This window comes from Arvicola amphibius, chromosome 11 (assembly GCF_903992535.2).
Source record: "Arvicola amphibius chromosome 11, mArvAmp1.2, whole genome shotgun sequence".
NCBI lineage: Eukaryota > Metazoa > Chordata > Mammalia > Rodentia > Cricetidae > Arvicola > Arvicola amphibius.
The window spans coordinates 17081770-17101356 of record NC_052057.2 but is presented as its reverse complement, the minus strand read 5'-3'; the positions used below and the strand labels follow the sequence as shown (position 1 = coordinate 17101356).

At 39.0% G+C, this 19587-nt stretch overlaps 1 protein-coding gene across 2 annotated transcripts in view; it reads left to right on the top strand.

Annotated features, from left to right (window-relative positions):
* The window catches only part of Mme (membrane metalloendopeptidase), a 79584-nt gene that overhangs the window by 47746 nt on the left and 12251 nt on the right, over nucleotides 1-19587 (top strand). For both annotated transcript variants that reach the window (XM_038348297.1, XM_038348298.1), the window contains exons 13-18: nucleotides 649-777; nucleotides 1564-1662; nucleotides 2621-2701; nucleotides 4085-4188; nucleotides 13270-13328; nucleotides 18162-18281. In XM_038348297.1, coding sequence (XP_038204225.1) covers nucleotides 649-777; nucleotides 1564-1662; nucleotides 2621-2701; nucleotides 4085-4188; nucleotides 13270-13328; nucleotides 18162-18281 — 592 coding nt within the window. The remainder of the gene's footprint in view (nucleotides 1-648; nucleotides 778-1563; nucleotides 1663-2620; nucleotides 2702-4084; nucleotides 4189-13269; nucleotides 13329-18161; nucleotides 18282-19587) is intronic.

Genomic DNA, 19587 nt, shown 5'->3' with positions numbered 1-19587 from the left:
CCCAAAACAGCAAGCGTGGTCACTCATGCCTTTAATCCTAGCACATGAGAGATGGAGTGAGCCAGAAGGCAAGCATCATTCACGCCAATGTGAGGCTAGTCTGGACTACATGAGACTTTGTCTTAAATCGATAAATACAAATAAGTAAAAACTGCAAAAAAAGAGAATGTTATTTCAGTAAATTGCCAATCCCCTTGTTAGTACTAAAACTTGTGTATACACAGTTTTCCTAACCTGAAATTCAGCTAAAACATTAAAAGGAGAAATGTGTTTCCTTGTGTATAAGATTTCCTCTATCTGGCTTTATCGAACATTTCTTCACGTTTATGTTTGTATAGTGGGCACAAGGTTGTATTTTCTCTCCCGAAGCTTCCCTGAACGTTATTAACTCATAATAGCTAAAAGTTCTACTGGGACACGCCTCCAAAAAGAGCCTTGTTTGCGCAAGCCCTTTTTTTTTTTTTAAAGTAAACAATCCAGACGGATTACATTTTATCGTAGCTCAGGGACAACTGCTCTGTGAAGAGATGCATTGAGTACAGCAAGAACGGAAAGCAGACAGGAAGACTAGCCTTGCAGACTACCTGCTCTTACTGCTCACCATCCCTGACTCTTAGTCAGAGGCCGTTTTTCTTTTCTCTTTCATAGGCCCTTTATGGCACTACATCAGAAACAGCAACGTGGAGACGGTGCGCTAACTATGTCAATGGGAATATGGAGAACGCTGTAGGGAGGCTTTACGTGGAAGCAGCGTTTGCTGGAGAGAGTAAACATGTGGTAATGTTCTAACACAGCTCATGGGCATCTAAATAGCATCCTGGCGGTTCATTTGTTTGATTAACAGTTACAGTTGTTCACATCGTAGCTCAACTTTTGTTAACTAAGCAATGAATCTGGGTATCATAGTATACCATTGTTCTCAACAGAGTTAGCCTTCTACCCCTTAATATCTGGTTCTGTCTCTGCCTTCATATTGTCTAATTGAAAGTGCTGATGTGTTTTTCTGGAAGCAATGATGTTAGTGTTCACAGTCATGTATTAGACCTATAAGGTCTTCTATTGCCCAATTGAATTTCCTTAAACACCAACAAAGTAAACTACAGTTTACTTGAAATATGAGAAGCATATCCTATTTTCTAATAGCTACTGAAATTAAGACAATGGAGCATAATGGCATAGTAAAACAATTTATTGAAAGGCTACTTCTTGCTTAATTGGACCACTTATGACAGTGACAGCTAATATTCTAGTCTTCTGAAAGGATAGCAAGAACCAGGACATTCTGAAGGTAATTTTAGCTTCATGAATATTGAAAGACCTCTTTAATTGGGAAAATTCAATAATAGCAGTATTGCCTTAAAGTATAATAGTCCCATATGCTCACTTACATCCATTTGCTTGGGGGGTCACAATTCGTCTGTAAATTTGTATGTGTGAACGAACATACACCTGTGTCCTTAAAGGCGGCATGTAGCTCTGTTTGAGAACTGTGGTGAAGAATGAACTCCTGGTCTGTATTTCTACATTCGACTATTAACAAGCTAATATTTGTTTTGCTTTGAGGTTGAAGATCTGATTGCACAAATCCGGGAAGTTTTTATTCAGACTTTGGATGACCTCACCTGGATGGATGCTGAAACAAAAAAGAAAGCTGAAGAAAAGGTAAAGACCGGTCAGGGCCATCAAAGAAAATCTACTTACAGGGGAGAAAAATCAAAATTTGCATAAACACTATAAGTCTAGGAGGAGGGCAATAGCTCCATTGGTAAACTTTTGCCTTATAAGCCTGAGGATCTGAGGACCTAAAATCCATGTTAAAAACCAAAAGTAGGTGTGGTGGTCCACATCTGAAGTCCCAAGGTAGGGAAGATGGAAGATGGGCGTATCCCTAGCTCACTAGCTGGCCAGCCTACTTGGTGAGTTCCAGGACCATCAGAGACTGTCTCAGAGAGGGTCGGGGAAGCAATAAGCAGAAACAAGTAATGGGGTAGTTAAAATAAATGCACTTAAATAATAATAATGTAAAATTAGTAATGAACAGTGGACCAATACAAGGTGAGTAATAACGAAACCCACTTGCCACTCATGTAGATAATGCCGTTCCTTTAACTTGAGAAGATCTGCACTAGCTTTGGAGAAGAAAGGGAACAAAGACTGAAGGAGCCAATACTCAGGAATGTATTAGCACAATGCCCGTGGAACCCTTATCTGTTTTCTCAGCTGAATCAATGAAGTGGAAAGATAATTATATCCTGCAAGATTGGGAGCACTAAATGTTATTCCTTCAATAAAATTGAAAAGTCTAGAGAGGAAAAAAAATTTTCATAAAACTATATTACATGTGTAGCAATAATGGCTTTTGGCAGTTTCAAGGGGAAAGCTGCAGCCCAGAAAGACCGAAAGCATCAGGCGCTAAGTTTCAAGCCTGTTTTTATTCATTTTGAACTAAGGTAAAGAGTCATTGCAGAGAAGAACACTGGTTAAGTGGTGTCAGGTGCTCCTTTTGTAAATGACACGCCAGGCTATTTAATTGCTGGTTGTGGACATGTGATGTTTGTGTGTGAAGGTTGTGGTTATGGAGACAGTTGTATCCCCACTTCCAATGCTGTCATTTTCACAGGCCTTAGCAATTAAAGAAAGGATTGGTTATCCCGATGACATCATTTCCAATGATAACAAGCTGAATAATGAGTATCTTGAGGTGAGTCTCAGAAGTGGTGTGTGGGGCTGGTGGCAACGTCACTGTAGCTCAGGAATGCCAGACGCTGTGTAAAACAGCCTAAAACTGTAGATCCCATAGAGCTATCTAAAACCTGAAATGCTAATACCCAAATTATGTTCAATTTAAACTTTGCTGTCCTTGTAGTGGACTGTATTTGGTTTCTATACATTTCATCTTAACAGTGGCGAGAAAAACCTTGCATCCTTTAGAGTAGTGTTGATATATTTGCATTACAATTCATAACAGTAGCAAAATTACAGCTATGGAGTAGCAATGAAAATATGTTTGGGGGTTTATCACAACACGAGAAGCTGTATTAAATGGTCACAGCTAGGGAGCTTGAGGACCACTGCTTTACAGCATCATAGATGGGCTGCCCGCAGACCCGTACAGTGGCTTGCAAGGCTACAAAAGTCGCAGAGCCTTCAATTTCCTAGTTATCATCCCGGTGGGTATCACACAGTATGCCTCCTCTCTTAAAAACCAGAATAACCGAGAACCATTTTTTTTATAGTCTCTGGTAGTATAACTGTTAAAAGAGGTGACGCTGTTTAATGCCACTCTATACCTGTGATCAGGTTTGCCTGAGATGCTCAGTGTTGTCCTGTGCCCACACCTGTGACCACAGACTTAACACCCTGGTCACAGCAGGTGACATACCCCAGGTCTGAGATGGCACTGATGCTGATTCACCACCAAGTACTAGGAGGAGGTTTATACACCAAAATGCTCATTCCTTCTTCTCCATTCCCAAAAGAAATTAGTTTTCTTGGGTTTTTTGTTTGTTTGTTTGTTTGGTTGGTTGGTTGGTTGGTTGGTTGGTTGGTTGGTTTTGCTACAAGAGAGGATTGCCTAAGATCAAAGACAGACTCAAAGCTAAATACCTGGGCTCTAAATTCTAGTTCTTTTGCTCTTTTAAATCTTAGCAAATGACCTGAAACATCTCCACCTCACAATCTTCAGCTTTACAATCTGATCTCAGCTATTAGGCTACAGGTTATCAGAAAGTACAAATGAGTAATAATAAATATTTAAAATACGAAGAACAGTGCCAAGGGCAGTGGGTACTAAATAATGAGGGCGTGATTATGCATGATTGTAGTCTGGAGAATGATATCAGTATTGTGAAGTTGGCCTGACCTTTGCTTCATGAGTGGATATAAAAGAATACACTAAAGTTACGGTATAACATATGTAACAAGGCTAATATATAACATACACAACATATAGCAAGGCTAATTGGGAATAGAGCATTCTTTAGTAAATTTTTAATGCCGTTTCTTAACAGTATCAACTTGTTTTCTAGCAGTAATGTGATGAGGCTGGCATTAATATTTCTTCCAAATCTTTTGTCTAATGCAGTTGAACTACACGGAAGATGAGTACTTTGAGAACATAATCCAAAATCTGAAATTCAGCCAAAGCAAGCAGCTGAAGAAGCTCCGAGAAAAGGTGGACAAAGATGAGTGCGTACAGTCTGTTTCCTAATTGTTCATTCTGGAGCAGGCCTTCTCACTGCTGGCTCTGCTCCCTTGACCATTGCAATACCCCCTTCCCTCAGGAAGTTCTAAGAACGTCTAATCAGACTGTACTAACAGCACAGGCCAGGAACTTCAAACCAAAGCCTTTCTCCACTAAGGCACCTCACACTTAACTTCATCTCTTGATTAAGTGGCTTCTTGACTGTCGCCGTCTCTAGCGTTTTGCTGGACAAGTTTTTCAGAAACACCTTAGCTTAATGTGACTTTGCTCTTTAAGCCCGTGCTTGGGCCTTACTTTGCATCCAGAATATTCTTCCGCTATTATTAGTGCCTACTCTTTCTATTGGCCAAGCATCCCACAAGCCCACTCCCTTTTCTGATTGCTTCATGTGACACTTCCTTTAACCCTGCAAAAGCTACACAGGAGATCCAGAAATTACTAGAGCAATAGCCTTTGAACACTGCTCTCCTCTTCATGTTTGTCTCAACATTACTGCATAATAACTATTACTTTTGACCTTTGCTTTTCCACTAGATAGGTGATATGCCGAGATTGACCAGCATATGTGCTGAGTCCACAAACCCACGGAGTTCCTTAGAATGGTCTTCCAAGACTTTTAACCCTTCAATAACCGAAGCCATTCTTAGCGCCTAACACTGAGCTAGCTCAGTGGCAATTAAAATTAGTGAATTTCCGAGCAACTGAAAACTAAATGCCCCGCCTTGGTTTGTGTATTGACTAACAATGTGTTTCGTTGACTTTTTTTTATTCTGTAACTACTGTTCTAGAGAAATAACTAGCCCAGTTGTCATCGGGTCCTGGGAAATTAAGAGGCAAATAACAGCAGACAGTAGATGATCTTTACACAGAAGCTGTGTGATGGAATGGCCTGTACCGCAGGACAGAAATGTGCTGGGAAGAGTCCAAAGCTATTTTAATATTTTAGTGCACAGCCTACGTGCTTCATTAGTCTTGATTGAGCCATTCCCAATGGTTCTGAGACAGCTACAATGCAGCCCCCAAGGTCTCTGCCATCCAGTGCCAGCGTGCTCTCTCCCTCTTCTTTCGCGCTGAATGCAGAGGTACAAACATCTGGCTGCACATTAGAATCACATGGACAACACAAAAAAATAGTGATGTCCCAGCTCAGAGCTCCTATATCAGGACTCAGAGCCCCCAAACTGGGATTCTTCGTAAGGACCATCCTCCAAGTACGGACCTCTGAATTAGGCCTCCTTTTGTATCATCTTCTTCCACATTGTGTTTAAAAAATATTTTCCCAAGGTGATGCCTTTAATTTTGTGAAACTTAATTTTGTGCTTTAAAATCACCAGGAATACTCTGGCTATAACCACATTAAATAGCTAGGACTGAATCCTATGAGGTGTATGGTAATAAAAAAGTTCCCTTTATTTCATTTGGGTTTCTCCCCATGAAAGTTTCTGACTGATGTGGCACCCGTTTAATAGGGGAAAAGTCACCGTGGTTGTCCCTTTCCTTGTTCCGTGTGTTCCTCAGGTTCAAGTCCTCACTGACCTTCAGCAAGACAAATCTATAGCTTCCACATGGTCATGTGGCTGGAAGTCACGTGTCGTTCTCAGATCCTCATTCCCAATGACTTGTCAGAGGAATATATGTCCACAGACACACTGAAAAGATAGGGGAGAGTCTGTGAACTATTATCGGGTTGTACTACAGGGTACGTTAGAGGAATGCTGATTAATGCATTAAAATTCCAAGGAACTAGCAATATAAGTAAATTCAACTACCTAGATCACCCCACTCCGTGTGCGGCTTCCCCCCCCCCCCCGGGGTCACATACATTTACTTCTCGAAGGCGTATACCATCTTTATTGCATCTGAGTATTTGGATCTGGCCCAGATCCGTCTGCTGAGCTTTACATTTAATATCTAGCTGGTTGGCAAGCATTTCTATGTAGCTATATCATTAACCACACAAGCACAACGTTTTGCCACTGGGACAAAAAATCAGTCTTGTTCCTTCTAGCTGTCTATTTTCTAGAAGCTTCCACCTTATTATTCCCACCCAGATAGACACCAGGGCCTCCTCTTGATCACTCTGGGCTTCTCTATTTCATCTATAGGGCTCTCTCAAAGAAAAAAACTGCTTTCCCATGCTGCTGATTGAATATTATATGGTTGTGTTTAGAACCATCTCTGCCTGCTTCCTCACAGCATTTTTCTCTGTTGTTTTCATTTTTTTAAAAAAAAAATATTGCCAATTATCTCATGTTTTCACTTCATCCTCACACTGCTATCCCCAGGGTCTCAATGATACAGCTTGACTCATGTTCTTTCTTGACGAAAACCTTTCCTGGGATTTCTGTTGCTTAGCTCAAGAAATATGAACCTTTATAAAGGTCGAAAGTTCCCGTAGCTCTCCGGAATTCCTTAACAGTCACCCACACTCCCGGCTCAGTCCACAACTCTGCTGATATTCAGTGCTTCCAAACCACCCTCTGCCCTCCCTTCGTTGCTTCTGAGTTTGTAGCATCCTATTTTATTTATGGTTTTGAGACGGGGATTCTCTGTGTAGTCTTGGCGCTTGCTATATGGATCAGGCTGGCCTCAAACTTCCTGAGATCTTCCTGTCCCCAACTCCCAAGTGCTGGGGTTAAAGGTGCGCGCCATCACATCCAGATGTAGCGTTTTTTTCTTTCCTTGTTTGTTTAACAGGAACCTCTGCCTGGCTTGACTCGAGTGTCGTGGCTTGAGCCATTGTCCATCAGCACCTTTTTGCTCGCCCGTAGAGAACTGTCACAGTTTGATGTTGCTCAGAAGCTAATTTTTGTAGAAGGAAGAAACCACTATGTAAAAAAAAAAAAAAAAAAAAAAAAAAAAAAAAAACCTGAACATCGATTAATAGAATGTGGATACTTCATGCATGGCAACAGGGTGTGCAAATGGCAATCTGTAATAATGTTGACAAAATTATTTCTGCAGATAACATAAAAATGCCTCCATCTCCACATTTTAGCCCCACATCTGGGGAAGATATACATCTCTGTGACTTTTTTTTTTCTGTTAAACAATTTTTAAAACTTAGTCTCAAGGAGTTTACATGCAATATGTCCAAGTTAATCATTTGGCTGAAGGGCCTCCCTTTACCCTTGTGAACAGCTCACACCTGCAAAGAACAGGAATTTTAATAATTTTAAAACTTCATATGGTTACTGAATGATTATGCATAACTTTTTTTTTTAACTCTGAATGTGATGTCTCCTGAGGGTTTGGTGCAATTGCAGAGGAATTTCAAACATGTCCAGTTCAGAGAAAAATAGCCTTGAACTGGGAGTATAAGTGTTGGCAAGATTACTTAGTAACACATCTAAAATCATTTACTTGTACTAAAAGGATAACTCGCTGAGAGTTAACAGGACAAAAATAAACCTCAAGGCCTGTGTGTTCATGAACAACAAAACATTAAGGTTTCTAGATTTGCTGCTGACTTTTAAAAAAAGTTTTTATCTTTTTGACTGATCAGTAAAACATTCTCTGAGAGTGTCAGCTGGAAGCTAAATTGATGAGTAGGACAGAGTAGTGACTGAAAACAAGACTCACTAACCCATAGGATGTCTTCCTTATTCCATGCCTGCTGGGTTTTCTGATCAGTATAATCAGATGACGGTAGACTGAAGTCAGTAGACCCCTAGAGACCACAATAGATGGTGGCAGACCATAACAGAGCATCAAAACGTCCTCTATTTCCACCTAACTAGAGAGGACAACTCAGAACTCTGGCACCGTTACTATGTGTAATCTCTTGAGAGGACCATGCTCACTCAGATGGGGTACTCCCCTAGTTGCCGCAGTTCTCTATGGCTGCAGAAAGGCAATACTCTTCATCCTCCCCATCACAGGGCAAGCTGGGTCAGTCCTGTGGAGCAGCCATTAATAGGCCTGAATATTTGGTGGGGGCCTATCGTGTTCCCAACAGTGTGCTAAGTCCTCGTGGTTCAAGCTAAGACTAAAACATGGACTGTCATTACCTGTGAAGCTCCTTCTAATCAGCTGGACAGATGGGGCCTTGATGTGGAGTCAGGTAAATACAAAGGGTTGCATGGAATAGAAGAGGCTTGCGTTCCTTACGAGGAGTTCTTAGGATTACCTAGTATCTGGAAAAGTGCATTCTCCAGCTCAGTATCAGGAGGGTCTTGGTCTTCAGACAGATGCAATCACCAACTGTACATTAGTTGTGATTACTACTCAAATGCAATGTTCAGAGAAGGCCTTTAGTTCTGCATTTTTGTTTAGGCCTTAAAGTACTATATCTGTGGAGGAGGAAAGGAGTGTGAGCCGTGGAACTGGAGGGGGTGGTAGGGTAGGGTTTGGGTAAACTAAGATTTCTGTACTTTACATATTAGCTTTGTAAACTTAGCCTCTGAGCTTTGATTTTTGGGATGGTGGGTTTTGTTTTGTTTTGTTTTGTTTTGTTTTTTGTTTTAGGCTTTTCTAAATTTAGTTAATAACATCTATTTTTGCCTTGAAAAGAAAGGGATATATATGGTAGGCAAGAAAGAGAAAAGGCCCTCTTTATGTTGACAATAGAAAGGCATTAATCACTGCACTAGTATTTGTGCATTGTGTGGATCAGCAGTTTGGTGGTTGGGTTTGGTAGGAAGGCAAGCAGGCCATCTTTCCCTTTCCCTTAAATATGTTTTCCTTGGTTCTGTCACTTAGTGTCTACATGTATTAGGGCCCTTTGTTCTGCTGCCTGGGTAGCTTAGCCCGAAATAACCACATGGAAATCTGTATTAATTTAATTACTGTCCGGCCCATTAGTTCTAGCCTCTTATTGGCTAACTTTCACACCTTGATTCAACACATTTCTATTAAATCTGTGTATCGTGGCTTACCGGGAAAGAGTCAGCATGTCTGACCTGGCTGCTGGCTCCATGGTGGCTCTCTGCCTGCCTCCTTCCTCCCAGAATTCTGTTCAGTCTACTCCACCCACCTAAGGGCTTCCCTATCAAAAGGCCAAGGCAGCTTTTTTATTCAACCAATGAAAGCAACACAAATACAGAACAACCTCCTACACCAAAGCTTAGAGACTAAGCAGGGATTCAGTTTCCCTACCTGCAGATTGCAGGTGCCCTCTATTCTGTCAGATTGATCTGGGAGGTCAGGAAGAGCACGTGAGAAGCATTTGAAAAGAATAATAATATTCTTTTCAAATAATAATAATAATAATAAAAAAATAATAGAAGTGTAAAAGATTATAATGGTCGGAGATTTCAACAGGATTCTCCTTTCACCCAGCAATACTTGAAGAGGCACACACAAAAAGCTATTTATCATACTGCTGATTTCAAAGGAGTCGCTTTCCGCATAGATGCCGAGAACTGAACACACCCAAGGAGAAGTACTAACAGTCTTGTCCTTTATTTTAAGCTTTAAATTCTGTGGCTGAAAAGAGGTTTATTCTAAGTGCTCTTGCAGTCCATAGGATTCACTTTGTCTTAAAGGCTGCTGAATTTGAATGTTCACATCTGCTCTTCTTACCTGTCATAAAGACTAGGTCCCTTCATTGCATCACTGCCTAGCTTCCTCAGGGTATAAAGGGATGGATGACAAATACCTGGCTCCTCTCTCATGTGCATTTTAGTTATGTGTCCTCTTTGAGGATGTCTAGTTGCTGATTCAAGACAAATTAAGCTTACCTGACAAAACTGCATTTCAGAAATTAAAATTAAATTATAATAATTATATAAGAATAAATTTCTTGCCTACTTCCTCCATTCCCACTCTACCTCCCCACCACACAGCCCATGCTCACGCATGCATAGACCACTGGAGGCAGGAAGAGAACCGGAGAACTCAGAGTTCTGCTTCTTCTCCCTGGTCTAATACTGTACATAAGAGGATGCTTGGGTCTGGCCTGCACACTTGGAAGGTATCTTGGGGAAGCACACAATAGCCATTATTTTGGAACAATAGCACCTCCATTTATTTCTTCTCTTTTGTTTCCATTTGTTTTTCACTTTTCTTCTTTATGTGCCTTTTTCTCTTCCAAGCGTTACTGTCATGGTCAGCATTGTCCGAGTTTTACAAACTAAAGCCTCTCCATTTTCACAGATGAGTTGAAATCAAAAGAACGTAGAATATTCGTTACATCACTATTACATTTTAAAAACATTTCATTTGCCTCATTAATTTATCTTTTCATTGGTATTTGGGGTATTTCATAACTGACCACAAGTATCAGACACTAAATCTGTCTCTGCTATCACTACCCTACTTAAGATGTAACAATTGATCTAATTACAGTACTTCAAGTTCTGATCATGACCTGGGACACAATGCCCTGGTTTTTTTGAATTTGTATAATTCTCCAGAGTGGATAAGGACACACTGTCCTAAAGATTTTTTTTTTCTGGGGTTGGCAGGGGACAAGTCCTACACTCTAGTGCTCAGTAAACCCCACCACCAAAATTCTAATTTTATGGGCGTGACCCATGATCATAGTGGTCACCTACGTTTTAGGAGCTATAACTCACAGTAGACATGTTAATATGTTAAACTCTCCCTGCTGGAGAGTTACAAACATTAATCAAAATGCAATCTTAAATGCCTTAAAGTAATAAAAGATGGCACTTATTTTTACGAAAGCAGTAAGCCTAAGCCAGCAATATTGTACGGCGTCCATCTTTCTATGTCTCTGTCTTCCAGTCGTGTCTGAAGTATGCCGTCTGAAGCGTTCACTTGGTGTGTCTGCCTTTTCTTCTCAGTGTAACATTTCATCTTTGAATTATGACTTTTTCTACTTTACTATTAGGACCTTAGGTTAGTTCAGAGCCAAATAATTTATAACTATTCTTTATAATTACACATAAAATGCACAGCTATTACCACAACTCAGAATTTGCAATTACGAAATTCACACTAGAGCCACTGAGACTATGATCTAATTCATAATCAATTTCGGTAAAATCTTTAATAATTGTAAGCTCTATACTTATGAGTTTTATTGCCACATTTGCTAAGAAAGTGTTGAGGATATACCAGAAATATTTTTCAGCTCATGCAACAGTGCCTTTTTTAGAATTGTCTGACCATATCATCCATTCTGACCTTTTCACCAGCTCCAAAGAACTTCACTTCAACCTGAATCATGGTACCTGTGTGAACCTATGCAAATACAATCTAAATGTGTCGCTTTTCCTCGTCTCCACCTTTGTTTATACAGATATTTTTTCCTGTTAGTCACAGAAATGAAATCAACTTGTTCTGTGTAGCTCTGATTTCTGCATTTTAATCTAACATCCTGTGTTTACAAATACTTGCCTTGCTTGTGAGTCATTACAAATTGCGTAGTAAGCAAGCGGCATTTAATTAAAACAAAGAAGACGTGTTCTTGTAATCATCAACTTGCAGGAAACGGTAAAATAATCATGACTCAGCTCTGCTGGAACTAGGGAGGATTGATATGTGAGTCCCACCCTGCCTAAAGTGCTTTCCTGTGCTAAAATAACAGCGGTAACAAACTCACAGAAAGACAGGTGGGAGCTATTCTTCATCATTTCCAGGCTCCTTGTTTGCCTAAAGAACAGTTGTAAAGTCCAGCACCCTTTTATGTAAAGTTTTAGTCATGTTATCAAAAGGATAACAGAAGTTTTCCGATGGTTGCAGCATATTTGTCTCTGCCCGTTATTTTTAAGAAACTAAACTACTGCTCATACCTGACATTCACAATAGTTCCTGACTAAGTTATAAGTCTAAGTCACAATAGTTATGACCAAGGTGTTGACTTTGTACTGCTCACCTGGCATGGGAGAGACTAGAATGCCTCTGACAGAAAATGAATTATTGTACTATTTTGATTTGCTACTAGAAGGAGAATAATTGTCACACTGGTTATTGCCCTGAGGCAGAATAACTAGTAAAGCCTTAACACATTACTCCATGATTGTCTTAAGTGGGTGTGGATATGCTAACATGAAGAGGTCATCTGAAGTCAATGGACATATATATTAGCTTGTTATGATTCTGTTTTCCTTACGTGCTTACTATATGATGATTGACAGGCATCTTCTATAGTGTCTAAACAGGAAGAGATGAGGGCAATAGCTCCTGTCTTTCAGCCCTCAAATTATCATGTGACCAGTGTTTTATCTTGTTTGGTTTTTAATTTATTTATATACTCTTATGTAACAATAACTTATGAATTATTCTCACTTCCTAAACTAGCCTTCTATATTTAGGGTCCGTGTTTTATAAACTCTAGATTCTGTGCAGAGCCTAAGTCTTAGTATGGACTAACAGACAGCTCTATTTTAAAAACTACCTGGATTTTACTTTACAATCATAGGAAAATACATCTTTCTTCAATATTGCTGCATTTATAAAATAAATGCTTTTAAAGATTTATTTTATTTTTAATCATGTGTGTGTGTGTGTGTGTGTGTATTATGTACACACAGGTGCAGGTGTGTACATACCACATCAAATCTCCTGGAACTGGAGTACAGGGACCCACAAGCTGCCTGATGTGGTTGCTAACGAACTCTGGTCCTCTGAAAGAGCAATGCCTACTCTTAACTGCTACACCCTCTTTCTCAGTGTTATGTTTTGAAAACAAGATTTAAGGAGCAATAATTTGAAGTTCATTGTTTCAAGCTAAGATATCTGGACGGCCACAGAGTCTCATCATGAACTAAGAATTGAAATCTTTAGAGCTACTTGAATCTGAGGTTTGCTAGCCTTTGTTTCATTAGTTCTCAACTGTTCCAGAATTGTTGGAACAATTTAGTATCAAAGCATAAAGCTAAGCACATTTCGCTATAATTTGATCCGACTACAGTTTCTGAAAGAATGTAGTAGATTTTGTACCATCGGATGTCTCCACAAAAATCCATGCAAATGAAGTAACAGATCATAGACCTGGACATATGTTGAATTTTCAATAAATAGAAATATTTTCCAATGAGTCTTCATTCTAGTATGCTAATGTCAATTTCTTGATCATACTTCACACAGAAAGTTGACATTTATTTCTATGGTAAGCTGATTGGATCTTCTGTAACAAGTTCTTATGTTTCTCATAGGTGGATAAGTGGAGCAGCTGTAGTCAATGCATTCTACTCTTCGGGCAGAAATCAGATAGGTAAAGTACAACCCTAAATAAGTCTTTCCTCAGCCCACAGTTTGCTGTATGGACAACTTTTAATACCCCTCTAAAAGTAAAGGTGATATTGAGTTATTGCTTCGCTTCTTGAAGTATCCATGGATTTGTGTACCTCTTTTCATTCTATTAGGAAAAATAAAATTAGTCCAAATCACAGCAGGGATTTTCTTCTATAACATCCAATCTATAACGTAAATAAATTGTTTTATTCCTATGTGCTCTTTGAAAGGTCCTTTTTAAAAATTATACTGACTCTTGGAGGTTTGAAGAGCCAACTCGTTTAAACCTGGTTCTCTTGGTAATTCAGTAAGCAGTCTGGCTTTAGAGAAGAGTCTTCTATTCTTTTCTTCATTCCAAAGCATCCAAGGAATTCAGAAGGCAGAAAATACTCAGTGCTCTAGACAGCTTCAGCTGTCAAATTGACAGAGATTAGAGTTATCCGAGAGGAAAACCTCACTCAAATTTAGCCTGGAGATATGTCTGTGGGGAGTTTGTCTTGATTGTTAATTGATGTAGGCGAAGCCATTGTAATACAGACAGTACCATCCCCAGGCAGGTGAGCCAGGGCTATATGAGAAGCAAGCTGAGCATGAGCCCACGCGAGCAAGCCGTCAAGCAGAATTCCTCCTGGCTTCACTCAGTGATAGATGATGATTAGGAAGCAAAGGTCGGATAAGTCCATTCTTGCTGTTAGCTGCTTTTACAGGACACTAGAACCACTGGATTAGACTCTAACATATAACTTATGCCACCCAGTGACTTTTGCTCAGAATGGACAAAATGATTTCTATAATAGTAATAACATAAACTATGGCGAAAAATCAGCACATGTATGCAAAATATGATGAATAAATTAATAACTTCTCAAGGCAAAGATTTTTTTCTCTCTTCCCAGGTATGCCTGGGCACATTTGAAATCTATCTTTATTCTCATATAAATAGGCCCATTTTTTTTCCAAGAGTTTTTGCCATGTTGACAGACACCACCCAGACACTGGCAGAAGTGCACTAAAGTCGTAGAGCAGGCTCTGCACAGGGATTCAATCTAGGCCTTTCTATTGGAATGTGGCCAGAATTAAAGGATAATTATCTCAGTCTCATTTCAAACCATTCTTTTTTATATCTCTAAGTCTATTTTAAGCCTCACCTTTTTGAGATCTGTTACTTATTTGAAATAGAAATTGCTAAAAAGCCTTGCAAGGTATTTATTATTACTTTAAAAACAAATTTTAAAGCCTGCCTTTTTATTTTGAGGTTTAAGTACCCCTTTCTATATGCTTTTAAGCCTAAGAGGAAATATATTAAGAGGTTATCTACATTTTCTTTTACTGTTTTATGACTTCTATCTTTGAAGCAAAACTTTATTTTGATATGTTATAAAAATGGATTACATAAGAAATCTAGAAAGGCTATCTTTATATAACTTGTAGATAACAACTAAGATGTGCTAAGCAAAAATCAATGAATTGGCTCAAAGTCTAGCCTAATATTTTCTGAAGAGAGAAAAGATCAACCAGACAAGACTTATTTGGTGATCAACTCCCCAGCACCTGTATGATCAGTCATGGTTCAATGCGTCTCTAAAACCAACCAGCAACTTTCCTCAGAATGTCTATATCTCTAGACGTTCTTCACTTGTGAATCTTGAGAGATGATAGATAGGTAGGTAGATAGATAGATAGATAGATAGATAGATAGATAGATAGATAGATAGATAGATGATAGATAGATAGATAATGATAGACAGATGATAGATAAGTAGATAGATGATAGATCGATTGATAGATGATAGCTCGTTAGATACATAGATAGATGATAGGTAGATAGATGGATGGATAGATGGACAGACGGATAGACAGACAGACAGACAGATTTTCTGGAGATTGAACCTTGGGCCTTATAAACTTGATAAGCATACACTCTGCCACTGAGCAGATTGCCAGCCCCCTCCAAATCCTCTTTTTAATATTCATAGTTCTGTCAGTATGAGATCGGTTAGAGTAGGAGTTAACTCTACGTTGAAGCCCTATTAGCAGAATTGCTTTTCACCATGAAGCAGCTAGACATTTATTTTTATCTCATGGCAGAAACAACATAGTTTCATTTCAGCAACATGTCAGAAAGACCCTAGACACTCCCAGATCTGGTACTGATGCACTCTCAGATTTTACCGGAATGCAAACTTAAGCTGTGTTTGAGATATCTTAAAGTAGAGTTGCTTGAAATCTAGATAAGACTGAGAGGGGATTAGTAGGGTGGGGGTAAGAGTGCAGACAGAAAGGAAGAAAAAATAATGACGTGTGTGTGTGTGTGTGTGTGTGTGTGTGTGTGTGTGTGTGTGTGTTCCAGTGACTAGTTTAATTGGCCAGCTTGCTGGCAGTCATGAAGTGATCTGTCGGTGGCTAGCAACACTGTCATGTTTACTAGTCAGTGAGATTATTGGAAAAGATCCCTCTAAAAAAATTGAGCTGACCAAGTTAAGCGAGTTCATAATCTTCCAGGTTAAACTTGAAGATGAGTATTAATATGAGCCATAAAAATCACATCACTTATTTGAAGAATGGCATCCAGGGCTGTAATTAAGTCAGCTGCATCTCTGTGGTTAATGTTTAGTCTTGATGGCACATTTCATAAGAGCATTTTATAGAATGGGTGGATTTTAATCAAAGTACATAGTGTGGGAGATAATGCTTAGTTTAAGTTAATAAAGTGCTGCATATAATTTTTATAACTTCCAGCTAAAAATAATCTCTTGGCGCTGTTTAGCTCAGGCAGATATCTGCATGTGAGCAATGACTTTCCCCAAGTCTCCCAGGGCAAAGGTCTATTTTTATTATTTTGTCATTTGAAAATGAGACAATGGCAACTTTCCAACCTATTGAAAGATCTGCAGAACAGTATTGCTTAGAGTGTTGTAAAGCCACCTCTGTAAATACCTAATATTTATTCCCAAAGCTCATGAAAGGTTAGGTCATATTTACCCTAGAAGGAAAATATTTGCTACTTTGTGTTAATTGAACATTAAATTTCTCTTCTTATTTTTAATTACTGAAGGTCAGAGTCTTTCACTTATATCTTGACGTCCTGTATAGGAAAGGCCCAGAGTTTTGCTTGTAATATATGCTAACATGACTTACAATTCTTTATCGATTCCAGAATATCCTGCTGCAGTTACCTAGTGTGTGCTAGAATTTTAAAATATGAAAGGTAAAATTAATGAATTATAAGACTATATCTTCATTCATCTCATTTTTTCCTAAGGTCAATGGATAACTTCCTCTAGACAACATTGGCCCAAAATAATAATCCCTTTGCACTGCATAGAGGCAATATACCCCAAGGAAAAAAATAATTGAGACACATTAGTGTATTTAGCAGGTCCATTTATTGTACGAAGGTAATGCAAAAAAACGAGACCAGGAGAAGCAGGAAAATATGATATCATGCAGGGTCAGGAGGAGGATGCTGTTTGGCCACAGAACAAGCTTCCGAAGTTTCTTAGCAGGAGAGGAACGATGACGATTATTGCACTTTCTGGCTACAGAATAGAATAAGAGGGTAGATGATATTAGGAGAGACTGCAAGTGAGGCAGACAGTGAGAATCTCTCTTAGGAAATTGTCATTCTCGACACAAGAACCAGGCATGAGGGAAGATACACTGTCAAGCTTCCCAGAAGAGACAACAGAACCATGCTAGAGCAGGGCAGCACCTGATGCTTGCCCACAGGTGCAGTGCCAACTTTGTCAAGGAAATAAGGCAGCTGAGACCAACAGAAGAGGTTCACTGCTGGGGGCTGCACTCCGTTGACACTGTCGTGTCTGCTAAGTGCCAGTAGAAAAAATAACAGGCAAGAAACGGTACCTAGGAGGAATAAAGTGTTTGCTGTTTGGTGTACTCATGTGTGCTTGAGACATAAGAACGGAAAAGGTTTTCAACTCAATACAGATGTTACGACAGCCATAAAAGGTACTATTTATCTACCAAAATTTTTAAATAAAATAATCTTATTCTTGGAGATCTTCACGCCTACTAAACTTTTTATAAACAGCTTAGTCTATTGAAAATACATATCCATTTGCTTATAACTGATGATTTATTCAGTCAACACATTTTTCTGGGCGCTAATTATATTCCAAGAACTGTCTGGCTTTGGGGTCTAGAGACAAAAAGCAAAATGGACCAAAGAGTACATAAGTAAATGTGTACGAACACATAAATCTCTGATCATTCAGGGCTGAGATTTGAGGTGCCAGGATGGGAATTTAAAAAAAAATCAGATAAAGAAGAACTTTAACTATAAACAAGGAAATAAACAGAATTTAGAAGTGTCATAGGAAGCCTGATAAAAATAAAATTATTGAATGATAGAAGGACCCCTTTGACTGAGTGGCAGTTTATTTTAGCTAGAATTGTGGACAGATACAATTTCAGAGATAGCATTGAAGGGAAATGTGTGTTATTGAGTAGCTCTTCTTTTCAAATATTTACACAAGGGAAAGGTCTTCGTGAGTATAACTTATACATTTTCCTCATTTTTCCTTGCCCCAAACTCCTTACAGAAAAAAAAAATCTTCAAAGAGATTGGTAGGTGAATTGTAATGAATAAATCATAGGTTGAGCACAGCGCTGGCTCAGTCACTTTGCCACCATCAATAATAAATGATTGTGTTGGTGTCTGTCACACAAGACTTTTATTATCTATTATCCTAAGAGAAATGGACATAGTAGAAACAGGTTGGTAATTATGACGCTGTCATTGACAATGCCACAGATAATCTTCCCAAATCTTCTACTGTCTTCTCTCCTTCAGTCTTCCCTGCTGGCATTTTGCAACCCCCGTTCTTCAGTGCCCGGCAGCCTAACTCACTGAACTATGGGGCCATCGGCATGGTCATCGGACACGAGATCACCCATGGCTTTGATGACAATGGTAAAGTATAGGTAACATTTTCCTTTGGCTGAAATACATCTTCCTAAGTTGAAGAGCTATCATAGGTCAGTACAGAACTCCATGTGTTTATCAGTGTCTTGCTGACCTATGTCTCACCACAGAAGTCAGCGTTCTGGTTAAAGTGTTTCCTAAGAAACTCAAAATATTAGTGGGCAGTGAAAAATGTGTGCTTTATACTGTGAGAGATGGAAGCAAAAATTTACACTGAGAACGTGCTGCAGTGTTCTGCACCGGAAATGATGCTCAGTCCGATTATATGTGTCTTAGCTTTCCAGGCTCACAGAGAGCAGCGTCTTATCCAAGCCCCTGTGGTTCGCAAGCTGCTTGCAGCCAGGAACTTTTTTTCCCCATCTTTTTGTTTAATACATAATTTAGAACCTTGTAAACAGTAGGCACTTAAATGTTGATATGTGTCCCTAAACAACCAAAAAGATTTACAGTTTTAATTAAGTCAAACAAGATTAAATACAGAAGATATGTAAAAAGGCCATAACAAAAATTGTAACAAGTTTTAGTTCACAATACACTAACTGGACAGAATTCTAGAAAGACAGAGAGACAAGAAAAATAGCAAAAAAGAGAGACACGCTAGATGTCTGTTAATTCAATTAGTCAGTGCTACACTCTTAATCAACACTGACTAATATTTCCATTTTCCAAGTAGAAGCATACAGAGGCATATAACATGTTTGTGTAATGTTATAAAACCAGGAATTGGTAGAATCAGCATGTATCTTCAAATTTTATTTTATTGCCATTTTCTTATTCACTATATCCTAAATATTTAAACATGATAAAATTAAATATCAAAACATATAAAGTATATAAATGAATTCAGAGATACAAAGAGGAAAAGATCAATGTTGTTTAAATATAGCAAGAAAATCCTGGGAGAGAAAATGGGTGCTTCTCTTTGTGCTTTAAGTAGAGGAAAACAAGGAATTAGTTTGCATAAAGGGTCTGGGAACATGAGATGGGAGCCAGAATAAAGGTGTTGGGCTTTTAAAGTCTCAAAATATCAAATTAAACAGTCCTGGTTCAGATGGAAAGCATTGAGGACAGCCAGGTGTGCTTTCAGGAGTGCTTATCCGGTGGCCTCATCTGCAGTAGCCATAAGCTAAGCAGATGAAACTTCAAGGCACACTGGCAGACAAAGTTCAAGCTTTCCCAAAGAAAGCAGAAGTTGGGGGAGCTAGAAGTTTCTCTCATTGTCTGCCCCATTCCATGGACACCCACAGAGCAGTATTTTCAACCTTTCCACCCTAAACTAGAAATCTTGAGATGG